Source organism: Pan troglodytes, chromosome 13, assembly GCF_028858775.2.
Source record: "Pan troglodytes isolate AG18354 chromosome 13, NHGRI_mPanTro3-v2.0_pri, whole genome shotgun sequence".
NCBI classification, from domain to species: Eukaryota; Metazoa; Chordata; class Mammalia; order Primates; family Hominidae; genus Pan; species Pan troglodytes.
The window spans coordinates 21,471,465-21,498,021 of record NC_072411.2 but is presented as its reverse complement, the minus strand read 5'-3'; the positions used below and the strand labels follow the sequence as shown (position 1 = coordinate 21,498,021).

At 53.7% G+C, this 26,557-nt stretch overlaps 1 protein-coding gene across 4 annotated transcripts in view; it reads right to left on the bottom strand.

Annotated features, from left to right (window-relative positions):
- GLI2 (GLI family zinc finger 2) overlaps positions 1-26,557 on the bottom strand; it is a 257,207-nt gene that overhangs the window by 178,263 nt on the left and 52,387 nt on the right. For 2 of the 4 annotated variants that reach the window (XM_001158280.7, XM_009443195.4), the window contains exon 2: positions 17,318-17,498. The exons of 1 other annotated variant lie outside the window; for it this stretch is intronic. In XM_001158280.7, the coding sequence (XP_001158280.2) occupies positions 17,318-17,468 (151 nt within the window). In that variant the 5' untranslated portion in view covers positions 17,469-17,498. Of the gene's footprint in view, positions 1-17,317; positions 17,499-22,417; positions 23,210-26,557 lie in introns of those variants that run through there. One more of the 4 variants, XM_009443194.5, reaches the window with a different exon arrangement.

Below are 26,557 nucleotides of genomic sequence, written 5' to 3'. Positions count from 1 at the left end.
AGGAATCCCAAAACTGTTCCACCTCAGGTCATCAGGCATTAGATTCTCATAAGGAGCATGCAACCTAGATCCCTCAAATGCACAGTTCACAATAGGGTTCTTACTCCTGTGAGAATCTAATGCCGCTGCTGATCTGACAGAAGGTGCGGCTCAGGTGGCAATGCTCTTGCCTGCTGCTCACCTCCCGCTATGCGGCCTGGTTCACAACAGGGCATGGACTGGTGCCAGTCTGTAGCGGGAGGATGGGACCCCTGCTCCACACCCCCCAACACTGCTCTCAACATGAAATCTGATCAACTCATTCCCAATGAGGCACTGATATCTGACAATAGCCAGGTGATCTGCCTAGAAGTATCCATTTTACCACAGTCACACACCTTTCAGCCATCAGCATTCATGTTTAACCACAAAATCATACAGACAGAGAAAAGGCTTCCTAAGCCCCCAGAAATCATGGCGATCAGCACTTACCACCCCCATCTCTGTAGGGCAGATCCTGTTGATTCCCACTCAAATCCCGGTGCCCTTACCCCTTTGGTGCACACATCCTTTCCAACCACCAGCACCATGGTTAACTGAGGGTTTTCTGTCTCCAAAGCCCACTTTGCCCAGCTGTGCAACAGGTCTGGAGTGCGAGAGGAGCCCTCAGTGGGGCACTGCCAGCAATTGGTGTTTAGAGCTGCTTCCTTTCTCTGGGATGGGATAACCATGCCAGCTCCCAGAGTCCCCCCAGGGATGAAGCTCCAGTTGTTCTCGGGGGCAGCTGACTCTCTTAGCCTCCCTTTACGGTTGCTTTCCTCCCGTCTCACCTCACCACTCCCTTCCCTACAACTCCAAATAAACCAGGTATACCAGAATCCTTCTCTTAAGAGCCTGCTTCTAAGAATGACAACTAAGACACCATAAGTTGAAGTAACCTTAGAAAACGCATCTTCCCCTCAAATCAGGGGCACAGACTTCCCTTGGATGGTAGGGGAGCTGAACATGACCTTCTCAGGACAAAGTAGCCCACTAGGCTGGCACCATCTTCCCTACTTGTCTTGGGGACAAGACTGCATGCAAGAAAGGCAAGAGATGGAGGAGAAGTCAGCAGTGAGGAGCCAGGGTGGTGGTGGGGGACCTGGGGATCTGGGGCCAGCTGCAGCTGCATGTACAAGAACATTATCAGGAGAATGGCCTGGCAGACAAGTGTGGTAGCACCCATCGCCCCGGGCAGTCACGCAGCCACAAAGTCCTTGCACAAGCAGGACTCAGAGTTTCAATCGACCCCTGGAGCTTGGCTCTCCCTCTCCCAAGACTCAACGCAGCTGAGGGGATCAGGCTGTTCCTCTGTGTGCAGCTGGGCCATTCTGGGATGAGGATGCTCAAGGGCACGTGGCAGCCATCACGTGGACTGCATGTCCATGGGCACCCACGCCATCCCCCACCTCCTCCGGGAAAAGATTTCAAAGGGGGTTCTTGCCTTCCCTTCTTCCCCAAAGCAATGCAGCTCTTAGAACCACAGCACAGGGAAACATTTTCTCTGGTTATTTTGTTTTGGTGTGGTTTTTAAGTCTTCAGAAGCCTCCAATTCCTCCTTGGGAACAGATGCACAAAAGAAGCATGTTTCGCCACCCCGGCCCTGCCAGGACATTGTCCATATTAGTGGTGCTCAGGCGCTGGCCAGGAGCGCCAACACTTCACGTCCTGTGTGTGGCATGCTGAAAATTCTTCGGGACCCTTTCACACCCATCGTCTGGGGACCTCACAGTGCTGGGGGTCCATCTCCCAACCCAGACCAGCGCTCTTTCCCTACCCAGGAAAGGCTCCACAACATGGCCACGTGTCCCCGCCTTCTTCAGTGGGGACACACGGAAAGAACAGAAGACTCTCGCCCTCACTGCTGTGAAGCATCCCCCATGTGGAAGAGGGATAACAGAGCTCACACACTGGCAGGATTGGAGGGGGCACTCACCTGGGCCAGCCCCAGAGGTTCAGAGACCTGAAAAACACAGCCCAGGAGAAAAAGTTCCAGGAAAAGAGAGGTCAGAGCCCGCATGCCAAGGACGGCAACAGGAGAAAGGGGCTCCCCGGCAGCCTGAATGACTAGGAAAGGTGATGTCCCCAGACAGAGACCATGGGGTCTGCCATGACACCCCAGGGTGTGAGGGTAGGGAGAGGCCAGACATGCCCCCAGAAGGCCACTCTGGGAGTCATGACCCCAGCGATGGAAAGAAGGGCCTCAGGTCCCCCATGGTGGCAGCGTGCTCAGTCCTTCCAAAACCCCTGTGAGGATGACCCTGTGGATCGTAATCCGGCTTGCGTCTCAGCTTCAGCCCTGACCATGGCCCTAGGAGGGAAGTCCTCATCATTCCCCGGTGAAAGACAAGGATGCATGGGAACCGCCACAGCTCCCACAAGTGGGGCCAGGACCCAGGGCATCTGCCTGCACAAGGGCCCATCCAGCGGCTCCTGGGGACACCCGACTCCCGGGGACACCCGACTCCCAACGCAGTGCGGGGACCGGGCCGCGACATGTGTGTGGGGCCCTGTCCTGCTGTACAGGGGTGACCTGAACCCGCTCTTCAGCCTGCAGCTGGCTTCGGGATGAGTTTCTTCTCCTCCCACAGCAGAGGAAGTGGTTTTCTATTGTGCCCTAACCAGCACATTTGAGAGAGACAGTGGCTTCAACAACCCTGGGAAAAGCGTTCCTGTCTCAAGGAAGGCTGAGGCCGCCGATCCCCCATCTCTCCCTGCCAGAATACCCATCTTACATCCTGTTCCGCACAGTCATTGATTTGGGTACTTGCCTGTGTCTCCCAACTAGAATGTCAGTTCCAGAGAAGTGGACCTTGCTTGTGTGTTCGCTGCTGCCACCCAGGGACTACACTGCCCGGCGCATAGTAGGCCCCCAGTAAACACTTGTGGAAAAAAGGAAGAGAAGGAAAGAGGGAGGGAAGGAGGGAGGGAGGGAAGAAAAAGAATCTTCTGAAAAGCAGAGCTGTCCAGCAGGATTTCATTTGTGGGTATGGAATGCTTCAAATCAATCAGCAAAGAGATGTGCTGATTCTAAGTGCCCCTCCCCCACTCAAAGCCATTCAAAGCTCCCTACTACCCCCCCATCCAAATTCCTCTCAGGGCATCCCAGGCTCCCCACAGTGATTCCAACCTCCCTCTCCAACTGCACCTCTCCTCCTACCCCTAGTATGAAGCCTCCTCTCCAGCAGGCGCTGCTCCTTGCCCTGGCATGTGCCCTGTCATCCACCCCCCCGTTGAGCCTCTGCTCACCTCCACCTTCCCAGTAGCTCTCTCATTCTTTAAGGAGCCCTCCTTAGCGATGCCACCCCTGGAACTTTCTAGCATTTCCTCTCCAAGGCTCCGGTCTGGTACTTCTCAGGGAGCACTTTGTGTACCCTTATGGGGAGCTCAAAAGGACAAGTAGGGGAGGGGGACAGCACCCCTGGTACAACCCAAAGAATGAGGCTGGGGGGATAGAACGACCAGAGGACTCCTTGCTGCTTCTGAAGGGCCCAACTCCGACCCCACCATCCACCAGTGGATGTCTACAGGTGCCCAGGCCTCTCCGGGTCTCCTGCCCACTCCTCCTGCCATCTGGCTTCAGGGAGGCGGACACTGGTATTTGGCTTGACCAGCAGCACATGGGCCACCCTTCTACGCACAGCTCCAGCAGATAACGGGGCGGACCCACCCCACTTTGCACAGGTATGCATGGGACCCCACAAAATACTACATGGCTCGGTCACAGTGGATGGTTCACAAGGGTGCATGGGATCCAGGCCTAGCCAATAAGTTGCCCCCAGGACTTTTGCTGGAATCACCCGGAATGAGACACTCCTCCATCTGAGCTCACGGGTATCAGGCCCACATCAGCAACTCCACCCTCTGGTGATCAGAGCTATCAGAATGCCAGGCCAGCGGAAAGCCAATCGAGATCACGGACAGAAAGAGACATGTCCCAGTGACGTCACTGGAGCCTCAAGCTTAGCTAGTCCTAAAAGCAAATCTAACCCTGAACTTCTGAGTTACGGAGGACCAGAACGCCACATAGCTTCAGAGAGCCAGAGCGGGCTTCTGTTGCTTGCACCAAGTGTCCTAACTCAGTTTCTATCGAGAAGATCTGTCCCTTCAGGCCAAGGCACTGCTGTCTCCCTGTATCCTCATCCCTTCCAAGCGCCCCTATTAGCGCATCCCATAAGCCTGGGAGCCTGCCCATCCTCCACATCCTGAGGGGTAGCACAGGGCCAGGGAGAAGAGAGAGGCTGTGGGCTGGGCCTCCCTGAGGACAGGATGAGGCCATGAGGTAGAGGGAGGAGGGACAGCAAAGGAAGGGACTAAATGAGGGCTCCAGGCCAGGACAGGGGAGGTGGGCAGGTATGCCAGACAGCCCCAGCCCACACCATGCCAAAGCTGGTGAACGCTGCCACTTCCGAGGGCTATAGTCTGCCTGGGGCTTGCCCACTGCAGATGTTGCTCTCAACACAGAAGACGGCCCAGCACACCTGGACTGGGAACACCACTCCCAGAAATCTCCCTACCAAGATCTGGTAGATACTCACCACGTAGCACTGGCAAGACCATCCCCCTCCTTGGACCTCAATGGACCAAATGGCCCCTGAAGCCACTCTGGCTCAGAAGCCTGGCCCCCTCCAGCTGTGGGCAGCAAGGCTGTGAGGCCATCCCTGAGACCTGGCTCCCCCCAGCAGAGTAGTTAATTTCCAGCAGCACAGGGCCCCCGCCCCTGGGGCTCATCCACCTGGAGTTAGGGCCAGCAGGGTCACCCTGAAATGCTCACCCCCCCATCCAAATAGAATTGGTTTTCTATTGCGCTGAGGGCATCTCTCTCAGCACCTGCCTGACCGCAGCCCCCACCACTGCAGAGCCTGCCACCAGCCACAGTCAATGATTCAGGTTCCAAGAAGGATGTAATCTGGTGATAAAGGAGTGGAAGTTAGCTGGAGGCTGGTGCTCTTTCTCGGTGATTTACTCAGCTCCCCTCCAAACTCGCACCCTTAATGTAATTATTTACTTTGTCATTAAACATCCCCCTTCCACTTCAGTTATTTTTAGAGCTTCTGGGGCCTATAGATTAGATGGGAAGGCTGCTCATTGGCCAGGGGAAGCAGGGTCCTCCCTGAGGGGTAGCGGCGCACAAGGCCCTTGGAGATCCCAGGGGCTGTGAGCAGCAGCACGGCGAGGCCCCCATGCCGCCACAGGCGCCCTCCCTCCCCCGCACTTCCTTCCTCTTTTCCTTCCTTCTATCCTTTCTTTCTCCTCCCTCCCTTCTTTTTTAAACAGAGATATAATTCACATACCATAAAATTCACCCTTATAAAGTCTACAATTCAGTGGTTTTTAGGATATTCGCAGGGCTGTTGCAACCATCACCACTATCTAATTACAGAACATTTTCATCCCTCCAAAAAGAAACCCCAAGCCCATAGCAATCATTCCCCATTCCCTCTTCTCCCAGCCCCTGGCACCTCCTCATCTCCCTTCTGTCTCTATGGATTTGTCATTCTAGACAATTCATGGGAATGGAATCCTACAATATTTGTGCTTTTATGCCTGGCTTCTTTCTCTTAGCTTATGTTTGCGAGGTTCATTTGTGTATACCATTGATCAGCACTTCACTCCTTTTTATGACTCAGTAATATTCCATTGTACATACATACCACATTCTGCTCATCCATTCATTAGCGGATGGATGCTTGGGTCATTTCCATTTTGGGACTATCGTAACTGACATTGCTATAAACACCCATATACAAAGTTTTCTGTGCACATAGGTTTTCAATTATCGGAGGTAGTTCTTGAAGAGTGGAACTGGTGGGTCCTCCCTCCCTGATGGCCTGGAGCTAGAAAATCCAGGGGGCCAGGCGTGTGGGCGCTGCTGAGAACTATGGGCAGCTGGGAAGCTCCACAGTGCCCGAGCCACTGAAGACACAAACAGCCTCAGGTGCTTTCAGGCAAGGGTTGCCACTATCCCATGAGAATAACAACAGCAGCCCGCTGCCCACATGCCAGGCCACCCTGTACTACAGAGTTGGCTGAGGGGAGCCTTGTCACCCCCATTTCACAGACAGACAAGGCAAGGGTGGCCCCTGCTCCTACACCTAGATGTGAACTCACACTTGTCTGTCCTCTAAGTGAAGGTGCCTGTTGCTTTTCTTGTCACCAACATGGCGTAGAGGGCCATTGACTCCAGCGTGGAGACCTCACAGTCTGGGGACTGGCAACAGGACAAAGATCTCGCTGACATCGAGCCTCAGCAACTCACCCAGTCAGCAAAGTGTGTCATTGGCAAGGTTTTCTTCCCTCCCTGACCCACTTCTCTCCTGGGTGAGCTTCCCCAGGCACAGGTACTCCAGTGCTCAGAAGGCTGGCCCTCTCCAGCTGATCCAGGAGCCACTGGGGAGAGGTCACAGGAGGATGATGGACAACAGGGGCCTTTGCACAAACCCAGAGGTAAGGTGACAGCAAGGGGGTAAACACCTGATGGTGGGATTGCAGCACTCGGCAGGGGCAGGGACTTCCCCACCCTGGCCACCATCACACCACACAGAGACCACATGCTTGGCCCTGCAAGGGGCTTCTCCTGGACATCCTTCCATTTCTAGAATTGCAGGGATGAAAGAAGGTGCAAAGCGGTGTCCACTGCCCGGCTCCACACCACACCCAAACCTCCTCTCAAATATCGCTGCTGAAAATGAGATGGAAAGTCAGATGGCAGATGAGGCCCTGCTCTGCCCAGAGGCCTGGCTGTCTGATGCCAGGGTTTCAAGCTTCACAATCCCCCATAACACAAAGCAGAGGTCCACGCCCTCTGACAGCAGGGCCAGCCAGGACATATTCAAGGGGAAAGAGCCAAGGGCGGCTTCTCAAGACAGAGCCCCTCTGGCTCCCTCCCCGCCCTGCCCACCCAGAAGGAGAAGAAGCCAGATGCTCAGGGTGGCGGGGGGGAGGTGGGAGGGGGGGTGGTCCAAGCAAGCCGTGCACACAGGGCCTGGCTGAGTTACCAGCGTCCACGTGTGGCTGTGAGCAGAGGGAGGACACAGACCCTAGGAGGGGCCACTAGACTCGGCCTCAGATGTGAGCTTGTGCCAGGATCGGGGAGGGAAGGGAGCCCTTTGCCAAGGGGCTGACAAAACCAGCCTCATTTGCCAGTGCTTCCCGCTCAGCTCAGCCTCTCCAGCCATTCTCAGACCCCAGGACCTTTGCCCATGCTGCTTCTCAGGCTAGAGTGTGGTTCCTCCTTGCACATCACGGGTGAACTGCTAACTCATTACAGAGACTAGCTCCTTCATTTGCTCTCTCAAATATTTTTAAGGAACGTATGTGCTACCCTCAGAAAACAGTTCTTGAATTAAGAATCATAATAAGAGCAAGAACCATAATATTAACAGCTGCAACTACCATGTACAGAATGCCAACTGTGCGCCAGGGACCATCTAAGCACTGGAGTCTCATTATTGGTCAGCCTAGCCCTCCAAAGATACGCATTTTGGCCTGCGTTTAAAATGAGGACACTGGGGTTCGGATCAGCACAGGATACCCAACCGAGAAGGGGCAGGGCAAGGGTTCAAACCTCACCTGTCCAAGCCCAGGCCCCATCCCCCAGACCATGCTGGTGTCCCGGGGCTGATGGCTCCCTGCATCGTCCCCAGGGGGCTTGCCCAAGCCCTGCCACACTTTGCAATCACACTTTGGTGACCCCCTCCCCAGCCCCCTGATCTGAGTGCACAGTGGCTTTCTGTGGGACTGACTGAGCAGCCAGGTCACAGGGCTGTACACAGCAGTGTTACCAGGTCCTACTGAGACCACACTCCTTCCCTAATGTTTTCCTGGATCACTGCAGGCAGCAGACAATGCCCACATCAGCATCGTAACTGGGGTGTCTGGTTTCTCCATGGGGAACCACAAGCTTTTGGGGACAGGGCCATGGCCCCTGCTTCTTAAATGCATCTTCCCCCACTTCCTATCCCCCTCTGGTGTCCACACAGAGCTTCATAGAGGACAGCAGCTTCAAATGGCGCTTTCCCTCCTTACCCCTCAATGTCCATTCAAAGAGACTTCAGTGGAGCCCCCGGGACCTCGGCCTGCACCCTGGATCAGCTATGCACCCATCTGGGTGCCAGCCATCTCTGCGCCTCCCCGCAGGGCAACAGGAGCCTTGTCCTTCAGACCCCATATGCCAGGCAGGAGACATATGGACTCACGCAGGAGACATACAGACTGAGCCGATGGTGCCCAATCCTCCCTCCCCACACTCCCAGGGGGCCACTCTGCCCCTCCTCCTCCCACCAGGGCCCACCCACCCTTTCCTCTTTCCACCTGGTGGAACCCCGAATGTCCCCAGGCTCAGACACTGCCTCCCCCGTGAAGCCCTATGGGCAGGATTCGTCACCATCTCGAGTGTCACCTCTAACTGGAAGCTCCTAGAAGGCAGAGGCAACGTCCCTGTCATCACCACCTCTCTGGTCCACAGTTCGGGACCATCTGTAGGATGTGCACATGAATGCAGGGAACCCAGAGGCACCCAGGCCCGGGCGCCCCACAGCCCCCACCAAATGCAGGGCTTCACTTCATTATCCTCAAAATGGTCCCAAGATCAGAGGCGGTTAGACCTGGCCACAAACATAAAATAAATTATCTCTTTCCCCACCTCCCAAGTAATGATAAATGGTTCTATTAGCAATCCAGATTGTTAAACTCTGATATAACAGAATGCAGGGAACACGGGCCCATCCATTCTCCCTCCGGCGCATACTGAGTTGTAAATAGGTTATTTTGTGTGTAAATAACACATTAAAACACAGCATTAGCTGTGTCTTTTGATAGAGAGGAAATTGTTACAAATAAATAATTCCGGACAGGAATGTAAAATAAGCCAGATTTAATAGTGCATGCCTGGCGCAGCCGTGTTAAACATGACTAAAATGATAAACCCCAGAATATACTAATAGTAAACTATGCACTGACATCAAAGTAATGAGGCTGTATTTTTACCAAGCTTTAGAAATGCTAAAATTAGTTTTGACAGAACCAAACGTCAGAAAAATGTTTCCAACATAAACACAGTCACTTGGGAAGTTGGGGTTTGGGCCAGGAGGAGGGCCAGGTTGAGGGACAGCTGTGTCCCACGTGATGGAATGTTCCTGGGGAATTGGTTTCCAGTCCAAGTAATATCACTAGGCAACCCTCTGCATTTTGTGTCTCTGGACCTCAGTTTCCACATCTGTAAAATGAATGGATTCAAACTAGAGGATTTCAAAAGCTTCTTCCAGTTCTGTAAGTGGAAATGACTTTGAAGCTTCACCCAACTCTGCATCAGCTGAACATTCACAGTGAACCGTGAGAAATGAAGGAGTGCCGGCCAGGCAAGGCCAAGGCCCCAGGGAGCACACAGGGGCAGGAGCCACCGGCACTGCCCTCTGACACTGTCATTCCAGGCAGGTAGGGTTCACCAGCTTATAGGAACCAGTCAGAAAACAAAGTGACACAGAGGTGACGTGCAAACATGTGTGCCGGTCTCTGCAACCAAGGGGAGCGACAGGCAGGGGCCAGGAGAGCCTCCCAGAGTCCAGACCCCGGGCTGCGGCCAGAAGCAGAGAACAAACCCGTTATACTTGGGGAAATGGGGCGGCCAGGCTGATTCTGGACGGCAGCCGTTCTGAGTGGCAGTGAGTGTGAGGCCAGGACAGGCCAGAGGAATGCTCGGGTTTCCGTTATGTGGACATTTACTTCCTCCGTGCCCACATGCTCTGCTAGCCACCCTGCAGACCTTGTCTCGCTTAGTTCCATGGTAGCCAGAAGTAGTGACCACTACCATCGCCATTGCACGAATCTCAGAGAAGTTCCTTGATTTGCCCAGAAGACACGGCTGGTAAGCAGAGGGTAAGAAGAGCCCAGATCTGCCTGACCCCAAGCCATGCTCTTCCCACTAGACTCTGCTGGGAGCAGGAAGAAGTCTCCAACCTCATGCTCCCGCCCCAGGCGTCCAACCTTGCAGTACACTCCTGAACCATCTGAAAAACATCTGGGTGGTCAGCCTGCACCCCGCTTCCTGGGTGAACCAGGCTGTCAGGGGAACTCAGCTCTGCTCTCTGGACAAAGTCTGAGGGGAACTGGTTGTTCTGGATGGCTGGGCCATAAAACAAGCCCAGCAGCATCAACAGCCGTCCTGAAAATCACTTAAATAAGAGTAATTGCCCACTTAGTCACACCTGGGTGCATCTCCGGGTCCAAGGCAAAAGTGTGTGGCCCCAGCAGAGAAACTCGGATAAGCCAGGGAAGGTGGCCCACTCAGCTCCCTGCTGGCCATGGGGCCTGGCAGGGGGGCCAAAGACCACGGCCAGCCTCAACTGACCCTTATACCCAGAGACAGCTGACCACACCAGCCCACCGGGAACACCTCTGGCATGATAGCATCAGATTCCATAATCACCTATGGGATGTCTGCTGCAAGCGGGGATGTGGGGACAGTGGTGAACAAGCAATGCCCTGCCCACAAGGACATCCTGGAGGCACAGAAAAAGACAGAGTGCAAAGACACCAGGGACTTGGAGGTACGTACCGATGGAGGGGTATTGGACAGATTCCTAGGTGTGGTAAGGCAGGTGGTGGGAGGGGATTTTCTAGCTCTGGCCAACACAATGAAAATGAGTCGTCTAAATATTCTGCTATTTGCACAGCATTCCCATATAGACATGCATGCCTCGCCACTAAGCAAAACTGTGCCTCAGAAAAACTTTCCAAGAACCCAGCAGGGCCAATGAAGAAGATAGGAGGGCTGTCAGTATGAGTAGGTAGCACACACGCCTCCTGGAACACTGGAGCGCTGTGCTGAAAGTCATCTAGTGCTTGACCCTAGCTATGCTAGCCTGGTCACAGCCCCGCCAGTACTACCAGCTGCAAACTGTAGTCTCCCCACCTGAGACTCTTTAATACTCCAAGGGATCTTGTTCATGCCTTGGACGGACTGCGCCCAATGACCTGTGAAGCGTATTAAAAATACATATGCCCAGGCCCCAGCCCAGGGGCTGCCCTGGACCCTGCACTTACATAGTGATTGTCACGAGAGTCTAAGGCTTGGCCAGCTTTAGTAACCTTTGGTCTGGTCTGGTCTCCAGTGTGCTGGGGAAAAGACCAAGTCAGAGAGGCCAGGAGCCCACTCGGGACAGACACCCAGGACAGGCCCTGGGAGCAAAGCAAAGTGGGACAGGCACCCAGGTCTGATTTCCAGCCCAGGGCACCCACCACTCTCAAGTAGGAAGTCACCAGAAACCTGGGTTTCCCACCTGCTGTCAGCCTCAACGGGTCAGCAGGCAAGGGTTACCAGTGAAAGGGAAACTTTCTAAGTCAGGCAGAGTATGCAGATCTAGAAAAGGAAAACTGGTAGGAAGAATAGCAATAGTTCATAAAGCAAATACTCAACTTGGACCTCACACAAAGTCACCTCTGTGCCCAACACTTTTCGAAGCACTTCCCATGTGCTAACTCAAGGAATGCTCACAACCAAGATCATGTCCATTTTATAGATGAGAAAAGTGAGGCACGGACCTGCCTAAGGTCAACAGAACTGGGACTTAACCAGGCAGCCTGGTTCCAGAGCCTGGGCTGCTTCTCACTACTTCCTTGGCACTGCCTGCACTAAGAGAGGCAGTGTTACAGCTACTATCCAGGAAGTGCCCTGGCAGGCCTGTGTAAGCACATCAGAAGTCTCCTGTAATCTCTGCACTGCAGCTCTGTGTCTAACTCCCATTTTATGTATGGAAAGACCCACCCTACCTCATGTAGTCAGAACATGCGGTTCTCCAACTTAGGAGTGTATCAGAATCACCAAGAGGGTTTGTGTAAACACAGCTTGCTGGGCTCTACCCCCACAGACTCAGATTCAGTAGGTCTAAGGTGGGGCTCAAGAATTAGCGTTTCTAACAATTCCCAGGGGATGCTGATGTTGCTGGTGCGGCCCACACTGGGAGGACACCTGGCCCAGCACACAGTGGATGCTTCGTGGAAGAGGTGGGCGTTGGCCACTGCAGGTACATCCCAGGATGTCTAAAGCCTGTCTGGCTGCTTGATTCCAGAAACTAGCAAAACTCATGAGATCAGACCCAGCTCTGGGTTTCATGGCTCCACCTTTCATATTATCCCAGAGGCTCTGAGTAGTCCCTGGTGCTCAGTGAGGCACACAGAGAGGTTCAGAAATATTTTTGAAAGAGAACCCACAGTGGAGGAGGAAAATACAACAGCATCTGGACAGTTTCAGTATAAAGCAATGAGAAACATCTGAATCAAATTGCTTTTAAAATTACACCATTTTAGAAGTTAAAGGAGGGGAAAACCTCTGGGCCAAAGTGTGTTTTAAAAGATTTATGGCCTCCAAAGTGTTAGCACAACAGCAAAAGAGACTGGGAAAGAACTCGCCCTCCCAGGCTTCTGCCATCTGCTCTTATGAACTGCTCCAGCCAGATGATTAAACTAACCTTTCCCCAGTCTGACCACAGGGCTGCTTTTTCCTTTGGTCCAGCTCGGTCCAGCCCAGCCATGCTCTGCTCTGCAAATATGTTTCTCACGCATATTCTGGCACAGGGAAATAGTGACTCTAAGTGGAAACACCCAGCCCCCAACAGGTCCAGCCTCATGGACTCCTAGGGGAAGTCAGGCAACAGAGGCCAGTTGAGGTAGGTGACTTTGCAAATAACTCACGGCCCCAGACCTCAAAGAACTGGCTGTTTGGAAGAGAGCAGGTGCCATCAGGGCCTTGGATGGATGAGGGAACTGAGGCATGAAGACACATGAGGAGACCTTACCAAGGCTGGACACTCACCCCGGGGTAGCAGTAGGACCTAAATTAAGGCCCAAGTCTAACAGCAATCTAAACAACAATCTAAAAGCAAATACCTGAAAGAGACTCTCACCATGTGAGAGGCAGGAGCCCCAGGCCCAGCTCGTGGTTGAAGCAGCTGGTAGCCTTGGGCAAGCCCCATGCCCAAATAGGCCTCAGTCTCATCTACAATACGGGAGGTACTGAAGGAGAGGCTCTGACCGCACCAGCCTGGCACCCAGGAGCTCCTGCCTGGGTTTTCCGAGCTTTCCTGCTGGGGCCTCCCACCTCCTTCATGTCCTCTCTCCTCACTCTGAACCTTCACTTTCTATCTCATTGCTAGGGGGGCTTGAGATCAATTGCACCTTCTTTTTAACCCACTTAATATTAGAATATAAGCATGTTCCCACCCTGTAATTGAAAAGTCTTAATTAACATTTTCAGTGGCTACATCGTGTTCCATTCAAGATGTTCCATAGATGAACCAATCCCCTATCAATGAACAGGTAGGCTGCTTTCAATTTTTCACAGATATAAATAACTCAGAAGTGAAATCCCAAGGTGGCTCACGCCTGTAATCCCAGCACTTTGGGAGGCCAGGGCAGGCGGATCACTTGAGGTCAGGAATTCGAGACCAGCCTGGCTAACATGGTGAAACCCTATCTCTACTAAAAATACAAAAATTAGCCAGGCATGGTGGTGGGCGCCTGTAATCCCAGCTACTCAGAAGGCTGAAGCAGGAGAATGGCTTGAACCCAGGAGGCAGAGGTTGCAGTGAGCTGAGATCATGCCACTGCACTCTAGCCTGGGCGACAGAGTGAGACTCTGTCTCGAAAAACAAGCAAACAAACAAAAAAGTGAAATCCTTCTGCCTGCAGGTATGTGTACTGTTTCAACCAACTGAAGCCATACAATTCTAGCCGTGGAATGGAAGCTCTCGGAACTGGTGACAGTGAGGGGTAGGGGAGGCTGCATGAGGGGCCATGAGCTGCCGGGGAATGCAGGGTGCCCCCACATCTGGATACCTTACAGATGCCAGGAAACAGCCCCTGACAGCTTGCAGGATTTGGCTGTTTCCTCACCACTGCGTCCCTGACATCCTCAGATAAGACCCCCCCACCCCACACCTTCTCTGATGCGTAATAAGTCAGGAAACACTACGCTCGTATCCCTTTCGGCCGGGCGCGGTGGCTCACACCTGTAATCCCGGCACTTTGGGAGGCTGAGGCGGGCGGATCATGAGGTCAGGAGATCGAGACCATCCTGGCTAACACAGTGAAACCCCATCTCTACTAAAAAATACAAAAAATCAGCCAGGCGTGGTGGCGGGTGCCTGTAGTCCCAGCTACTCGGGAGGCTGAGGCAGAATGGCGTGAACCTGGGAGGCAGAGCTGGCAGTGAGCTAAGATCGTGCCACTGCACTCCAGCCTGTGTGACAAAGTGAAGACTGTCTCAAAAAATAAATAAATAAAAATAAAAAATAAAATAATAATAATAATAATAAATCATCCCTTTCCGCCAGACAGCAAATCAGGGTGTGAACCATGGGGGACAATGTCACGGGATTTGGAGGAACAAGCCAGGCCTCAGAGGAGCCAGGCGTCTAAGTGGTCACCTGCGCAGCGACAGGGGAGTCGACTCAGTCTGCTCCTGCCCCCAGCAAACAGGCCTCAGAGCAGTCGCCCAGACCAAGATGATTCATCTTTGCCAGAAACAACTCGAGAAGAGGGGCCCCTCAACAAAAATTCTCAGCTCCCCACACCCTTGCATCCACCCGGGGTGCACCCTGCGGCACTGTCCCTCTCCCAGGCTTGGTACAGTCCCTCACGGCCCCTCCTCACCCACTGTCCACACCCAGCCCTGTGCCTGATGGCTGAGTGCCCAACTCCTCAGTGGCTGCAGCAAACGCTTCTGGCCCATGAAGATTCCTCCTTCACCAATGCCACCCTTTCTCCTACACCATTCCAGTCCCAGAAGACCCTCGGGTACCCCTCATGCCAGGCCCAGCACCAGATGCTGAGACCTAGACATGAACGCAAGAGCATCCCCGCCCCTGAGGGGGACCCACGCCAACCACCTGCAGCTTCCAGGCACCTCCTTCCGCACATTCTCCTCACCTGCTGACAGGTCTGTACTCCTGCAGGCAGTGAGGCCCACATCCGTGGCTCTTTGGAGCCTTCTGGGGGACTCAGGGTTACTGAATACATGAAGATTCTTGCTCATGCACCTCTGCCACCATCCAGTAACATTTAAGGAAGATCCGAAGTTCCAAGATCATAAAGACTATGGACAACACCTGTCAAATCCACTCTCGACACAGATTAGGAAAACTGGGACCCAGGCCAGCGCACCTCCCATCCCATCCACGAATGCAGCCGCCGCATTTTACCAGCACTAGGAGACTTGGCCCACGATGTCCCTACTTTGCGCCACGCAGGAACAGCTGCTCTCCCCTGACTCCAGGAGGACCCTTCCCAAAAAAAGCTGCTCAGAGACAGGTGCAGGGAGCAGCGATGGGTGAGGAGGCTCTGGGGTCCTCACGACTCTCCAGCAGCAGACACATGGCCCAAGACTGCTCTGAAGCTAACAGGCCACCTGCCCTGTGGCAACTATGCTCACGAAGGCTGGGTCCACCCTCTGCTGGAACCTCACCAGCCAAGCTACCCTGCGATTAGACAACAAGGGCCTGCGGGGTGGGCAGGAAAGGGTGTGCTGCAGTGGGGTGGGGTTGGGAGGTGAGGGCCTTTGTGGAGGTGCTGTACTCCAAACTTCGGGCCTCCTGCCTGGCCCCTACTCCTGCCACAGATTGAGAATCCCTCAAGCATCTGTTGCTATTGCACCAATAATGAGAACTCAGCCTGACACTAGAGGGGCTCCCCCGCAATTACATTCTAATTACTGTCTAATTACTGCCTAAGTCTGTCCTCTACTAATGTGACACATCAGGAAACTGCACCATGGTGGTTCATGATCCACTCATGGCTTGGAGAGGCAGGGTGTGGGGCGGAGGGATGGGGGGATGGTTCCCGCTGAAAACCCTGGGGCAGGCCAGACATACACAGAGGCCAGGCTTCCTGGAGCTCACAAGGCCTCAGAGCATGGGCAGAGGGGCAGCTTTAGGTGCCCCCACAGGCCAAGGATGGCCCTGACCCAGGGGAAGGAAAAGACCATGTGTGGCCCCAGGACCAGGGCGCTCCACCCGCTCTTCCCTCCCTGTGCGCTTGGCTCCTCCCACTCCACCTAAGAGCTCTTCCTCCACCCCCAGCTGCCCCCTCCTCACAGAGGGAGGGCCTAGAGAGTCCCCGTCCAAGGGGCACAGGGTGGAGAGGCATCGTCCAGCTCAGAAGGCCACCTCCCCAAGGGGCCTGAAGGTTGACCTCAGATCTCCCTTTCCTGGCATGAGCCACACATCCCAATAATGACCTCCCACTTAGAATCACAGGAAAAACAAAAGTAAATACAGTAACAACCCCCTGCAGGCCCTCAGGTCCACTCTTAGAAGCACCAACTCCTAAGCCCCTCCGAGGGTCTTTCCATGTTCCTGGGCTCCGGCCCCAGCGTGGCCTGTGAACCAGCAGCCCCAGCATCATCTTGGCACCCAACAGAAATGCAGAAACTCAGCCAGCCCTGCCCCAACTTAACTGAATCGGGGTCTGCACCGAAACAAGCCCCCAACAACTGTGTATACATCAAAGTGTGAGGGGCGCTGCCCAAGCGCCCGCCGGAAGAAAAGGCGCATTCTCTTCCCCGACTGCTCTCTGAGCTGTGCCTCAGCCCTGAGAGCAACAGGGCCTGACTAAATGCACTGGAACAAAAAGGGAGGAAAAGAAATCGAAGTCTCTCCATTCCTCCGAGACAGAAATAGTTCTGTGGCCTCCAGATGGACTGTGCAGACACAGCGGAGGTCTCGCCTTCCCGCCAAACTTTCCCAACGGGATGCTGGCACGGACGGCCCAGTAGAAACCAGAGAGTCTTTCTCTTTGGGGCAGTAAAATGAGAGGCTGTGGCTCGTGTAGTCTCTTTTGTTATAATTAAGTTGGCCAAAAATTCACCTAAGATAGTAAATCCCGAACCTGACCCTCTAATTAGAGCCAGAAGGCATCAGGAGACAATTACTTTCCAAAACAGTCCTTGGCGGGCAAGAGGCAAGAAGTTCTCTGGGCACATTTCAAATGTGCCAGCTGCACGCACCCCAGGGCTGCCTGGCAGCGACCACGCCCCTCCTCCCTCTCTCCCCTCCCAGTACTCAGGCCCCACCCACCGCTGTCTGAGGCAGCTCAGCCCCCTGGACTTGGGGTGGCCAGACCTCTTAGCAAACTCACAGGTGACCTTCATGGTGCCTGGGATTCCTGGGAGCAGAGGTGCCTTCCTCTTCACCCTCCATAAACCCAGCATGCCTCCCTGATGACATGGGCCACCACTCTAATTAAATCCTAACGGGCTAATGAAAAACACCCCTGCTGCCCTCCAAGTGCGCGAAACAGAAAGTACCTCCTTGGGCAGCTACCGCTGCTGCTGCTGCCGCTGCAGCCACCACCAAAGGAGAGGCCTTTTTACCCGGGTCGGGGAAGCCAGCGGCCTCCAGGATCCCACTTTTGGCTTCTTGCTTCTCGGAGGCAGTGGCTGAGGCAGACGTCTCCATCTCAGCCGCTCATCGTCCTGGGTGGCAATCCTAAAAGAGAAGACAAAGACACTCACCAACACTGAGCCCAACCCCAGCCGGGAAACGCCGACCCAGATTCACACCGCCGCTCGCTCCTAAAGCAACCAACTTCATTCTAATTCTCTTATAATTGGGAAGGAGGGTTTAATTAATTTTGAGAATTATTAGTCCTGGGATTCGTCTGGTCTTCTGAACGACCTCACGGACAACTGCAGGCCATTCTCATCATCTTTTACCCAGATTTTACAAAATCTAAGTAACAGGTTCCTACTGATATGAGTGGCGGGTAGCCTCTGATGAGGGAAATAAAGTCAGAAACAATGACCTCTGTCTGTGAATCATGGGGAAAATAAAAACAAATATAGTGACAATGACCTAGAGGTCCTCAAAGAAAGGCCCTCATTTTCAGGTGGCTTCCCTGCTCACCAGAACCGTTCACTTATTCATCTGCATGTTCGCTCACTCCTTCACCCATTCATTCAATAAATGTTCATCCTTTATTGACTCACACGCACTCAGTCAACATATTTTTAAGCCCCTAGTATGCATCAGGCATCACGCCTGGTGCGGAAGATACAATATGTGGAGTTTACATTCTCCTTGGGGGCAAACAAGGGGAAAATAAATGTAGATTTAATTTCGGTGAGTGGGAGGTGGCTCAGGAAAAGAAAGCAGGACAGAGAGGGTTGCAGGGGCACAGCAGGGCAGCGCTGCCAGGCCTCTCTGGGGGTAGGGATGGCATGCCTGAGGGGCCACCCCACTGCAGTCAGAGGGCAAAGCCAAGAGCCAGGGGCCTTGTGGGAGGAGGCTGGCTTCTTTGAGTAGTGGCCAGAAGGGAAGTGCAGGCATCAGAGGGTCTTGAGCAGGGGAGGGGCAGGACTGACTCTGGGTGTAAAAGGATCACTCCATTGTTGTGTGCAGAGAGCAGGCTTTTCGGGGAGAGGAGGCTACTGCAGTGACCCAGGGAGAGACAATGGTGGTTTGGGTTAAGCAGGTGGCGGTGGAGCTGGTGAAATGTGGACATGGTTTGAAGGCAGAGCCAACAGACCAGGCTACAGACTAGATAAGGAGGGATGGAAAGTGGCTGTGAGCAAGGGAGGAACACCCAGCGGGATTCGGGGCATGGGCAACTTCCGTCTACATCTGGGTGGTGGGTCAGAGCAGACACTGGCAATCCAGCCTTTCTATCAGAAGATAAATCTGATGGTCACATGTTTGTTTTTTGTTTGTTTTTGTTTGTTTGTTTGTTTGTTTGTTTTTGAGATGGAGTCTCGCTCTTGTTGCCCAGGCTGGAGTGCAATGGTGTGATCTTGGCTCACCGCAACCTCTGCCTCCCAGGTTCAGGTGATTCTCCTGCAATCCTGAGTAGCTGGGATTACAGGCATGAGCCACCACGCCCGGCTAATTTTGTATTTTTAGTAGAGACAGGGTTTCTCCATGTTGGTCAGGCTGGTCTCAAACTCCTGACCTCAGGTGATCTGCCCTCCTTGGCCTCCTAAATTGCTGGGATTACAGGCGTGAGCCACCGCACCTGGCCGGTCACATGTTTTAAAGAAGGTGGTGGGGAAGATAGCTGGCATTTTTGGCTGGACACCTGGAGGAGTGGGGCAGAAAGGTTATGGGCAGCTGTGTGAAGGTCCTGCAGAGAGTGTGGTGATGGGGGTCGCAGTGCGCAGACACCAGTGGTCAGCTCCACTCCCGGGGCCCTCAGCTAAATCCACATTAGTAGGCCCTATAACTTTTCTGTTTTTATGTTGTTGTTTTTTTTTATTTTTTTATTTTAGACAGAGTCTCACTCTGTCACCCAGGCTGGAGTGCAGTGGTGTGACTTCAGCTCACTGCAACCTCCACCACCCAGGCTGGAGTGCAGTGGTGTGACTTCAGCTCACTGCAACCTCCACCACCCAGATTCAAACGATTCTCCTGCCTCAGCCTCCTGAGTAGCTGGGATTACAGGTGTGCACCATCATACTCGGCTAATTTTTGTATTTTTTAGTAGAGACTGGGTTTCACCATGTTGGCCAGGCTGGTCTTGAACTCCTGACCTCAAGTGATCCACCTGCCTCGGCCTCCCAAAGTGCTGGGACTGCAGGCGTGAGCCAATGAGCCCAGCGAAGAATTTTTCTAAGAGACAGGATCTCTCCTGTCGCCCAGGCTGGAGTGCAGTGGCACAATCAAAGCTCACTGCAGCCTCAAACTCCGGGGCTCAAGGGATCCTCCCACCTCAGCTGGGACTACAGGTGCACACTACCACACTCGGCCTAGAATTTTATTTTTTAAATCCACACAATACTCCCACATCTTTTTAAGTAGAAAAAAATGAGTACACAAGGACAATGGAGGAGCCACATGAAGGATGTCCACAGCTCCTGTCAGCTCCTGGCTCATCTGCACACACCAGCCTGGCCAGTTTCCACAGTCTTTCAAAACTCCCTGCCCAGAAAGCCCAAGAAAGTCACGCAGATGGGGGAGAGAAAAATCTGCTTGCTGGTGAGTCAGGGGCCTCCTTTTGGCCTAGAAATTCAGGGATTGCTGCCTGCTCTTTTAAGCCCGCTTTAAAATCCGCCCCTTAAGAGTCTGGCTATCTGAATGGCCTACTAGCACTATACACTGGTTCGTGCCTGCTTTTCCTCTGCCCCTTACCTGGTCACAGGCACCACCACACCAGCCACCTGAGCTGCATCCTTGAGACACCTTCCTCCTCTCCTCCCCACACACACGAAGACTGTAGGCCCCATCACTTCACCCCACACCCCCCAGCACTCGCACGCCTCACCAGCACTGCCTCTCCCGCTGGCTGCTCTGTGCCAGGCACTCTTTCCCCTCTGGGTCTTGGCACTTTTCACACCTCTGGACCACTCCAGGTAATTCCCTGTGCTTCAGCCAGGCATCTTCCCAGAAACCACATATCACTCCATCCCTCCCCTGCTGAGCCCCTTGGCCTTCAGGTAAAGTCCTCCCATGTCTACCTAAAGCCTCCTCTCCCTACCAGCTCCCTGGCTGCCTGACCCTCCTAACAGGGATAACTGGCTCTGCCCTTGCACACAGCCAGGCCTCTGCCCAAGCTATGCCACTCACTGGAAACCCTTCACCTTTCTGTGTTTGATGAACTCTTACTCTTCCTTCAAGATGCCACTCAGACGTCACCTCCTCCAGGAAGCCCCCCTTCCCCTCCTAGCCCATGGTTGCAGCCCTGAAGCAGTCAGATCATGTCCTGCTCAACACCCCCGTATTACATTCATCACCTTCAGGCCAGGAGCTCTTCAGCACAGCATTCCCATAGCCAGGCCCAGCTCAAGCTGGTAACTAGAAGGCTCCATCCATGAAGAACGGACCCAAAACACAGCAGCTGCAGCTTCCTCATGGCAACCCCACCTATTCACTTCAGCACAGCAGATGTCATCACCAGTTCTTATAGGGGAGGAAGCTGAGGCCCCCATGGGGAGTGAGCTGCCCAAGGCCACTCCCCAGGAAGGCACGGGGCCAGGCCTACAGTCAGATCCTCCAGCCAAAATGCCTCCTGACACCTCAGGGTGTGGTCGCTCCAGAAACAGGGTGAATGTAGTGAGGGAGGAGGGGCATTTATTCAGATGCCCAGCTCCCAGACTGTGGCTCAGGGAGAGGATGTGCACACAGATGCACCTGAGGTTTCATGAACGCCTGTGGGGAGCAGATGCAGCGGGGGGATTCCAGGCAGTGCCCACTGCATCCGTGGCCTCGCCTTCCCACCTCTTCCCGGAGAAGAAGATAGTACACAGAGCCAAGAGGCTGTGTAAATCACAGGAATTAGCGGGATTAGCACAATTTCTAGGTAAACACCAGGCGCCCAGGGTCCCAGGCAGCCACTTTCACTCCCCAAAGCTCATCTGAGGCAGGCCCGTCAAGCCCTGCAGCCAAAGCGGATAGTCTCATCTGGGCCTCCAGGGGCTGCCTGGGGACAGCAGGGAGGGTCTCTCCAGGGATGGCTCCCACGGGCTCCACAGAGCTCCAGAAAAAGAGGGACTGGGAGTCACAGCACCTACCACAGGGAAGGAGAAGAGTCAATTCCTCACTTTACCTTCAAAACACACAGCTCTGCCGCTGTCCAAACAACCACGAAGGAAACACAGCCACACTCTCCAAAATTCTGCTAAGGGGGTGGGAGCGGGCACCCGGGACCCAGGGCCCGGAGAAGCCCCCTGTCTGTTAGGAGGTTCACCCAGGTCACCTGCCCTCTGGGGCCTCAGCAGGGGCACTGGTGACAGCAAGATGCCTCAGGAGCATTTCTGGGCCTTCCCCTGGGGATTGTGATTCCCCAAGTCTAGGCAGGGGGTGGCAAGAAGAGCTGCATTTCTGTTAGTTGCACAAGTCTTTCTGATACAGAAGCAGGTATATGAAAAACCGAACGGGGTGCTCATAAGGTCCCTTCTGGCTTCCAAACCTACAAGTTCAGCCAGGTGTGGTGGCTCATGCCTGTAATCCCAGCACTTTGGGAGGCCGAGGCAGGCGGATCATGAGGTCAGGAGATGAAGACCATCTTGACCAACATGATGAAAGGCCGTCTCTACTAAAATACAAAAAATTAGCTGGGCCTGGTGGCGTGCACCTGTAGTCCCAGCTACTCGGGAAGCTGAGGCAGGGGAATTGCTTGGACCTGGGAGGTGGAGGTTGCAGTGAGGCAAGACCGCGCCACTGCACTCCAGCCTGGTGACAGAGCGAGACTCTCTCTCAAATAAATAAATAAATAAATAAATAAATAAATAAATAATCTACAAGTTCCAGTTAAAGCAGGACTGTCTAACCTGATGAAAAAATACATTTTTATCTTTGCTAGTTTGGAGCTGAAGTTGGTGTCTCCCTCAGGCTGCCACTGGCATGAGTCGCAGCTATGCCCAAGCTCACCGTGGTGTCCCACTTATGCTAGCCATTCATTAGCCCCCACCGCTGACCTTGCTCTTTGATGTGTCGGTAAAGCAGCACATGTATTCTTGATCACAGATGCGGTGCCTTGAACGTTTTAGACATCGCATCATCACTTTCTTTCATAGTCCTGTGTCTTTTCTTCTATGCATTTATAGCATTATTGTAGGAGTCCACGAACTTCACTTGCTTGCCAAGGGGCCCAGGGCGCAGAAAAGGTTAAGAACTCTGAGTTAAAGGACTGGCTTGAAGAATAAATTAGTAATCAGAGCAGAATGAGCGAATCACCCTGAAACCTGAAATCCCAGACACCCTCCCGCCACCTGGTTTCTTTGAACTCCTCTAACGAGTGACTCACAGGAATTAGAGCATTGTTCCCCAGGCAAAATCAATCTCCAGGAGAGAGATGAAGCCTCGCCTCTCAGCAATCACAGCCACCACAGAGCCACGGTGTTCTCACCTCTGCTGTGATCTCAGTTGTGCGGCATGCATGCCCAGGACCCACACGCATAAGCACACATGGATGCACACACACACGCAGGCTCACACACTCACACAGCACACAGAACATATGCCGACAAACCATATACACAGCCACACACATGCATACACCTGCACGCAGGCCACACACACACGTGCACACCGCATTAAAGTCACAGACGTGTGCATGGGCACACACGTATATAAAGTCACACATGGTCACTTGCATCACACATACACTCACAGCACATATGCAGCCACACACGTGCACACATACAGGATACATGTAGTTACATGCAGAGGTACATGAACACTCACACACGCACATGTATATATTACAAGGACACAGACCCAGGCAAACACATGCACATACATGAGGGATAAACATGTGCCCTGCCTTGATCACAGACTTATTTTTAAGATCCAATGAGATAAAAAGTGAAATTTCCCAGAGTGAAGAGCACACTGCCACCCCGATTAAGGGAAATCGTCATTCTAACCTCATGACAGCTAAAAGGGAAGCAGCCGACTCACGGCCTGAGGCCCTGAGGACTCTGTCTTGTATCCACCAGGAGCTGGGCACTAGTCCTTTCCTCTCCCCTCACACCACTGTCTCCACTGGGAAAATGACCTCAGGGACACCAGTCCAGTGCCACAATGCCAAGGCTGGCAGCCTAGGAGCAAAGGGGGCTCTGACTCCTCAGGTCAGTCCCCACTGTCCCAACCAGACAAATTTACACTCACTCCTCCACCCTGAAGGAGATAGGGACGTGGGGAATGTAAGGGTTCCCCAGGACTTCTGGCATTTTACTGCCAGCGGCAAAATAATCCTATTTTAAAACATGAGGCATTGAATTCTCCCACAATGAGAGATGCCTGTGTGCCTGGACCAGCATAGTCTGCATCCACTGTGTGTCTGTGGCCATGTTACTTCCCCTCTCGGAGCCTCAGTTTGCTCCCCAGTGATGCAGAGTACCCTCCCTCCCAGGGTACTGGGAAGACAGTCAGCCTTCCCAGCATGGCCCGTAACACCTATTATAGCAGCTGCCCCACATGGGAAGCTTCTCCCATTTTCTTCTTCTCCAAGAAAAGATCACCTGCCTGCAGGGCCCTGGGGGGACAGTCAGGGACTCCGCCAGCTCCTCAGACCTGCCTGTGGGGTCTGAGGCCGAGGCAGCACCAGTTTCTGCCTTCTCTGTCCACCTTCCCATCACTGCACATGAAACCGAAGCCTGCCATGGCGTCACTAGGGCCCAGCAGGATAACAGCTCCGCAGAGCCCCAGAGAGCAGCACCAACAAGGAGCTCCAGGACTGGGGCCAGGCAGAGCTCAGGAAGGTGTGAAGGTTCTTCCAGAGTGTGGACGGGTGGGCAGCTGTGCAAAGGCCTTGTCCCTGACTCCCCCTCTTCCAGCCATTCCACACTGGGAGGGGAACCGCAAGCTCCTACCTGCGCTGGTCCCTCTTCCACCACTCCAGCCAGGGATTCCCACAGCCCCCAGCCTCCACTCTGGGTCCTTTGGGGAGACGGCAAACTCAGGAGGGGAGCCCAGACCCTATAAATGATGCCTGGACTGGTCAGATGCGGGGAGGCAGGGCCGTGGTGTCTGGGTCAGCCCCATGCCCCTCAGGCTCCATAACCTTGACCTTGGCTTCCCACAGACAGTGAGGGGGATGCACCCCCAGCAAGATTATCCAGAAACTTGAAGGTGGCGATGTATGTGAGGCACCAGTGCACAGCCACTGCTCCCAACAGACCCCCCTGTTTCTCTATGGATTTGGTGCATGGCCCACCACCCCACCTGGTACCCAGTAGGCCGTGAGGACAACGAAGGGAGACACATCTGGAAGAAAAGAAATCGCTCTTCCGAAATCCCCTGGGATCCATGGTTCCCATGTTGACTCAGAGGAAGAAGGGTCCTCTTGAACTGCTCTGTCCTTCCTTAGACCCCCTCCTCTGCCTAGGGTGTCCCTGCACCGGGAGCCCCATGACTAGAGAAAGACAACAAAACCTTCAAGCACACATAGGTGTCCCGAGCCGGCTAGCTCCTCTCCTCAAGTAATTTCACCATTCACAGCAGCTACTCCTACTGGGCCAATATCTCGAACCTTGCTTTCACTTAAAATCAGAGGCCCAGAGAGGATAAGTAAGCTCCCCGAAGTCACACAGCTAAGATACGGCAGTGCTGGTGGGCCAGTGCATGTCTGCTGGATTCTAGTTTTCTACTTTCTCCATCATGGCCAACTCCTTTGTATGCACAGACGCCTGCCAGGCTCCAGAATTATTATAGGGGTGTCAAAATGTATAAAAGCACAGCTATAGACACACATGTAAAGAGTTGTGAGGCAGGTACTTGTGTAGAGAGTGCTTCAAAGTCCAAGGCAGCATATGCTAAATGTCAAATAAGCAGCAGTGAGTTTCTACTTGTGGGAGCTCCACAAGGGCAGGCTACCCGAGGAGGTCAGAGGAGGCTTCCTGGTGACCATCCAGTCTGCCCTGTGGCTTCCAGTCAGAGAATGAAAGGGTCCTGAACTTGGCCCGGAGAGCACAAAGGGAAGAGCACTCCAGGGTCCGGGAACTGCATGAGCAAAGGGAGGGAGAAGCCCTTGGCACACTCTAAGGCAAGAAAAAAAAAAGCGTTCCCACAGGGAGACAGAAGTAGGTGAGGCTGGGCGCGGTGGCTCACACCTGTAATCCCAGCACTTTGGGAGGCTGAGGAGGGCGGATCACCTGAGGTCAGAAGCTTGAGACCAGCCTGGCCAACATGATGAAACCCCGTCTCTACTAAAAATCAGCCAGGTGTGGTGGCAGGCGCCTGTAATCCCAGCTACTGAGGAGGCTGAGGCAGGAGAATCACATGAACCCGGGAGGTGGAGGTTGCAGTGAGCAGAGATCGTGTCGCTACACTCCAGCCTGGCGACAGAGTGAGACTCCGTCTCAAAAAAAAAAAAAAAAAAAGAAGAAAGAAAGAAATAAGTGATAAGCCAGATTGAAGGGGAACCATACGGGCTGTCAGGGTATCTGGGAAGGGCAGGCTAGGAGGAGACTGAAGTTTAGGAAGGCCTCCAGCCCCTGGGTGTCTGACACGCTTCTGCAGCACAGCCTGGCCAGCCTGTGCCTGCTGTCCCCACCTCTTTCACGGGATGCAGCCCAGGGGCCTGCAAGTTGAGGGGGTGGCCAAAGCCCTCACCCTCCCAGTGTGGCCAGGGGTGGGCACCATACAAAATCCCCATCCTAGCAGGTGCACCTGCTTCTTTATCGCTCCTTGAATTTGTTTTTCCAAGTACAAAAGCTCCCCTAATTTGCCCAGCTCCTGGGCCTGCTGGTGTCCAGGAAAACAGATAATTAACCCTAATTCACTAACTTGCTGGGCTGGAACAGGGGCCAGGGAGGGCCCCAATGGGAAATGCAGGCCCCTCCAGGGGCAGCCAGCCTCCGATAAGAGTTGATGAGTATCAGGAGGACTTTTTCCCTCTGGGAAGCTGTGGGTAAGACCTACTTTGAGGTTGACATTTGAGACGGCCTCAAGACTTCGTTTGTTTCCACTGGGATTTACTCCCTGAAAGCCAGCAGGCCCTCTCCAATCCCCATGCCTTCCTGCCAGGAACATTCTTCCCTCTGCTCTACCGAGGATGCCATGCTTTAAAATCCAGAAAGCTTGCTCTCACACCCTCCTTCCCAGAGTCCTAG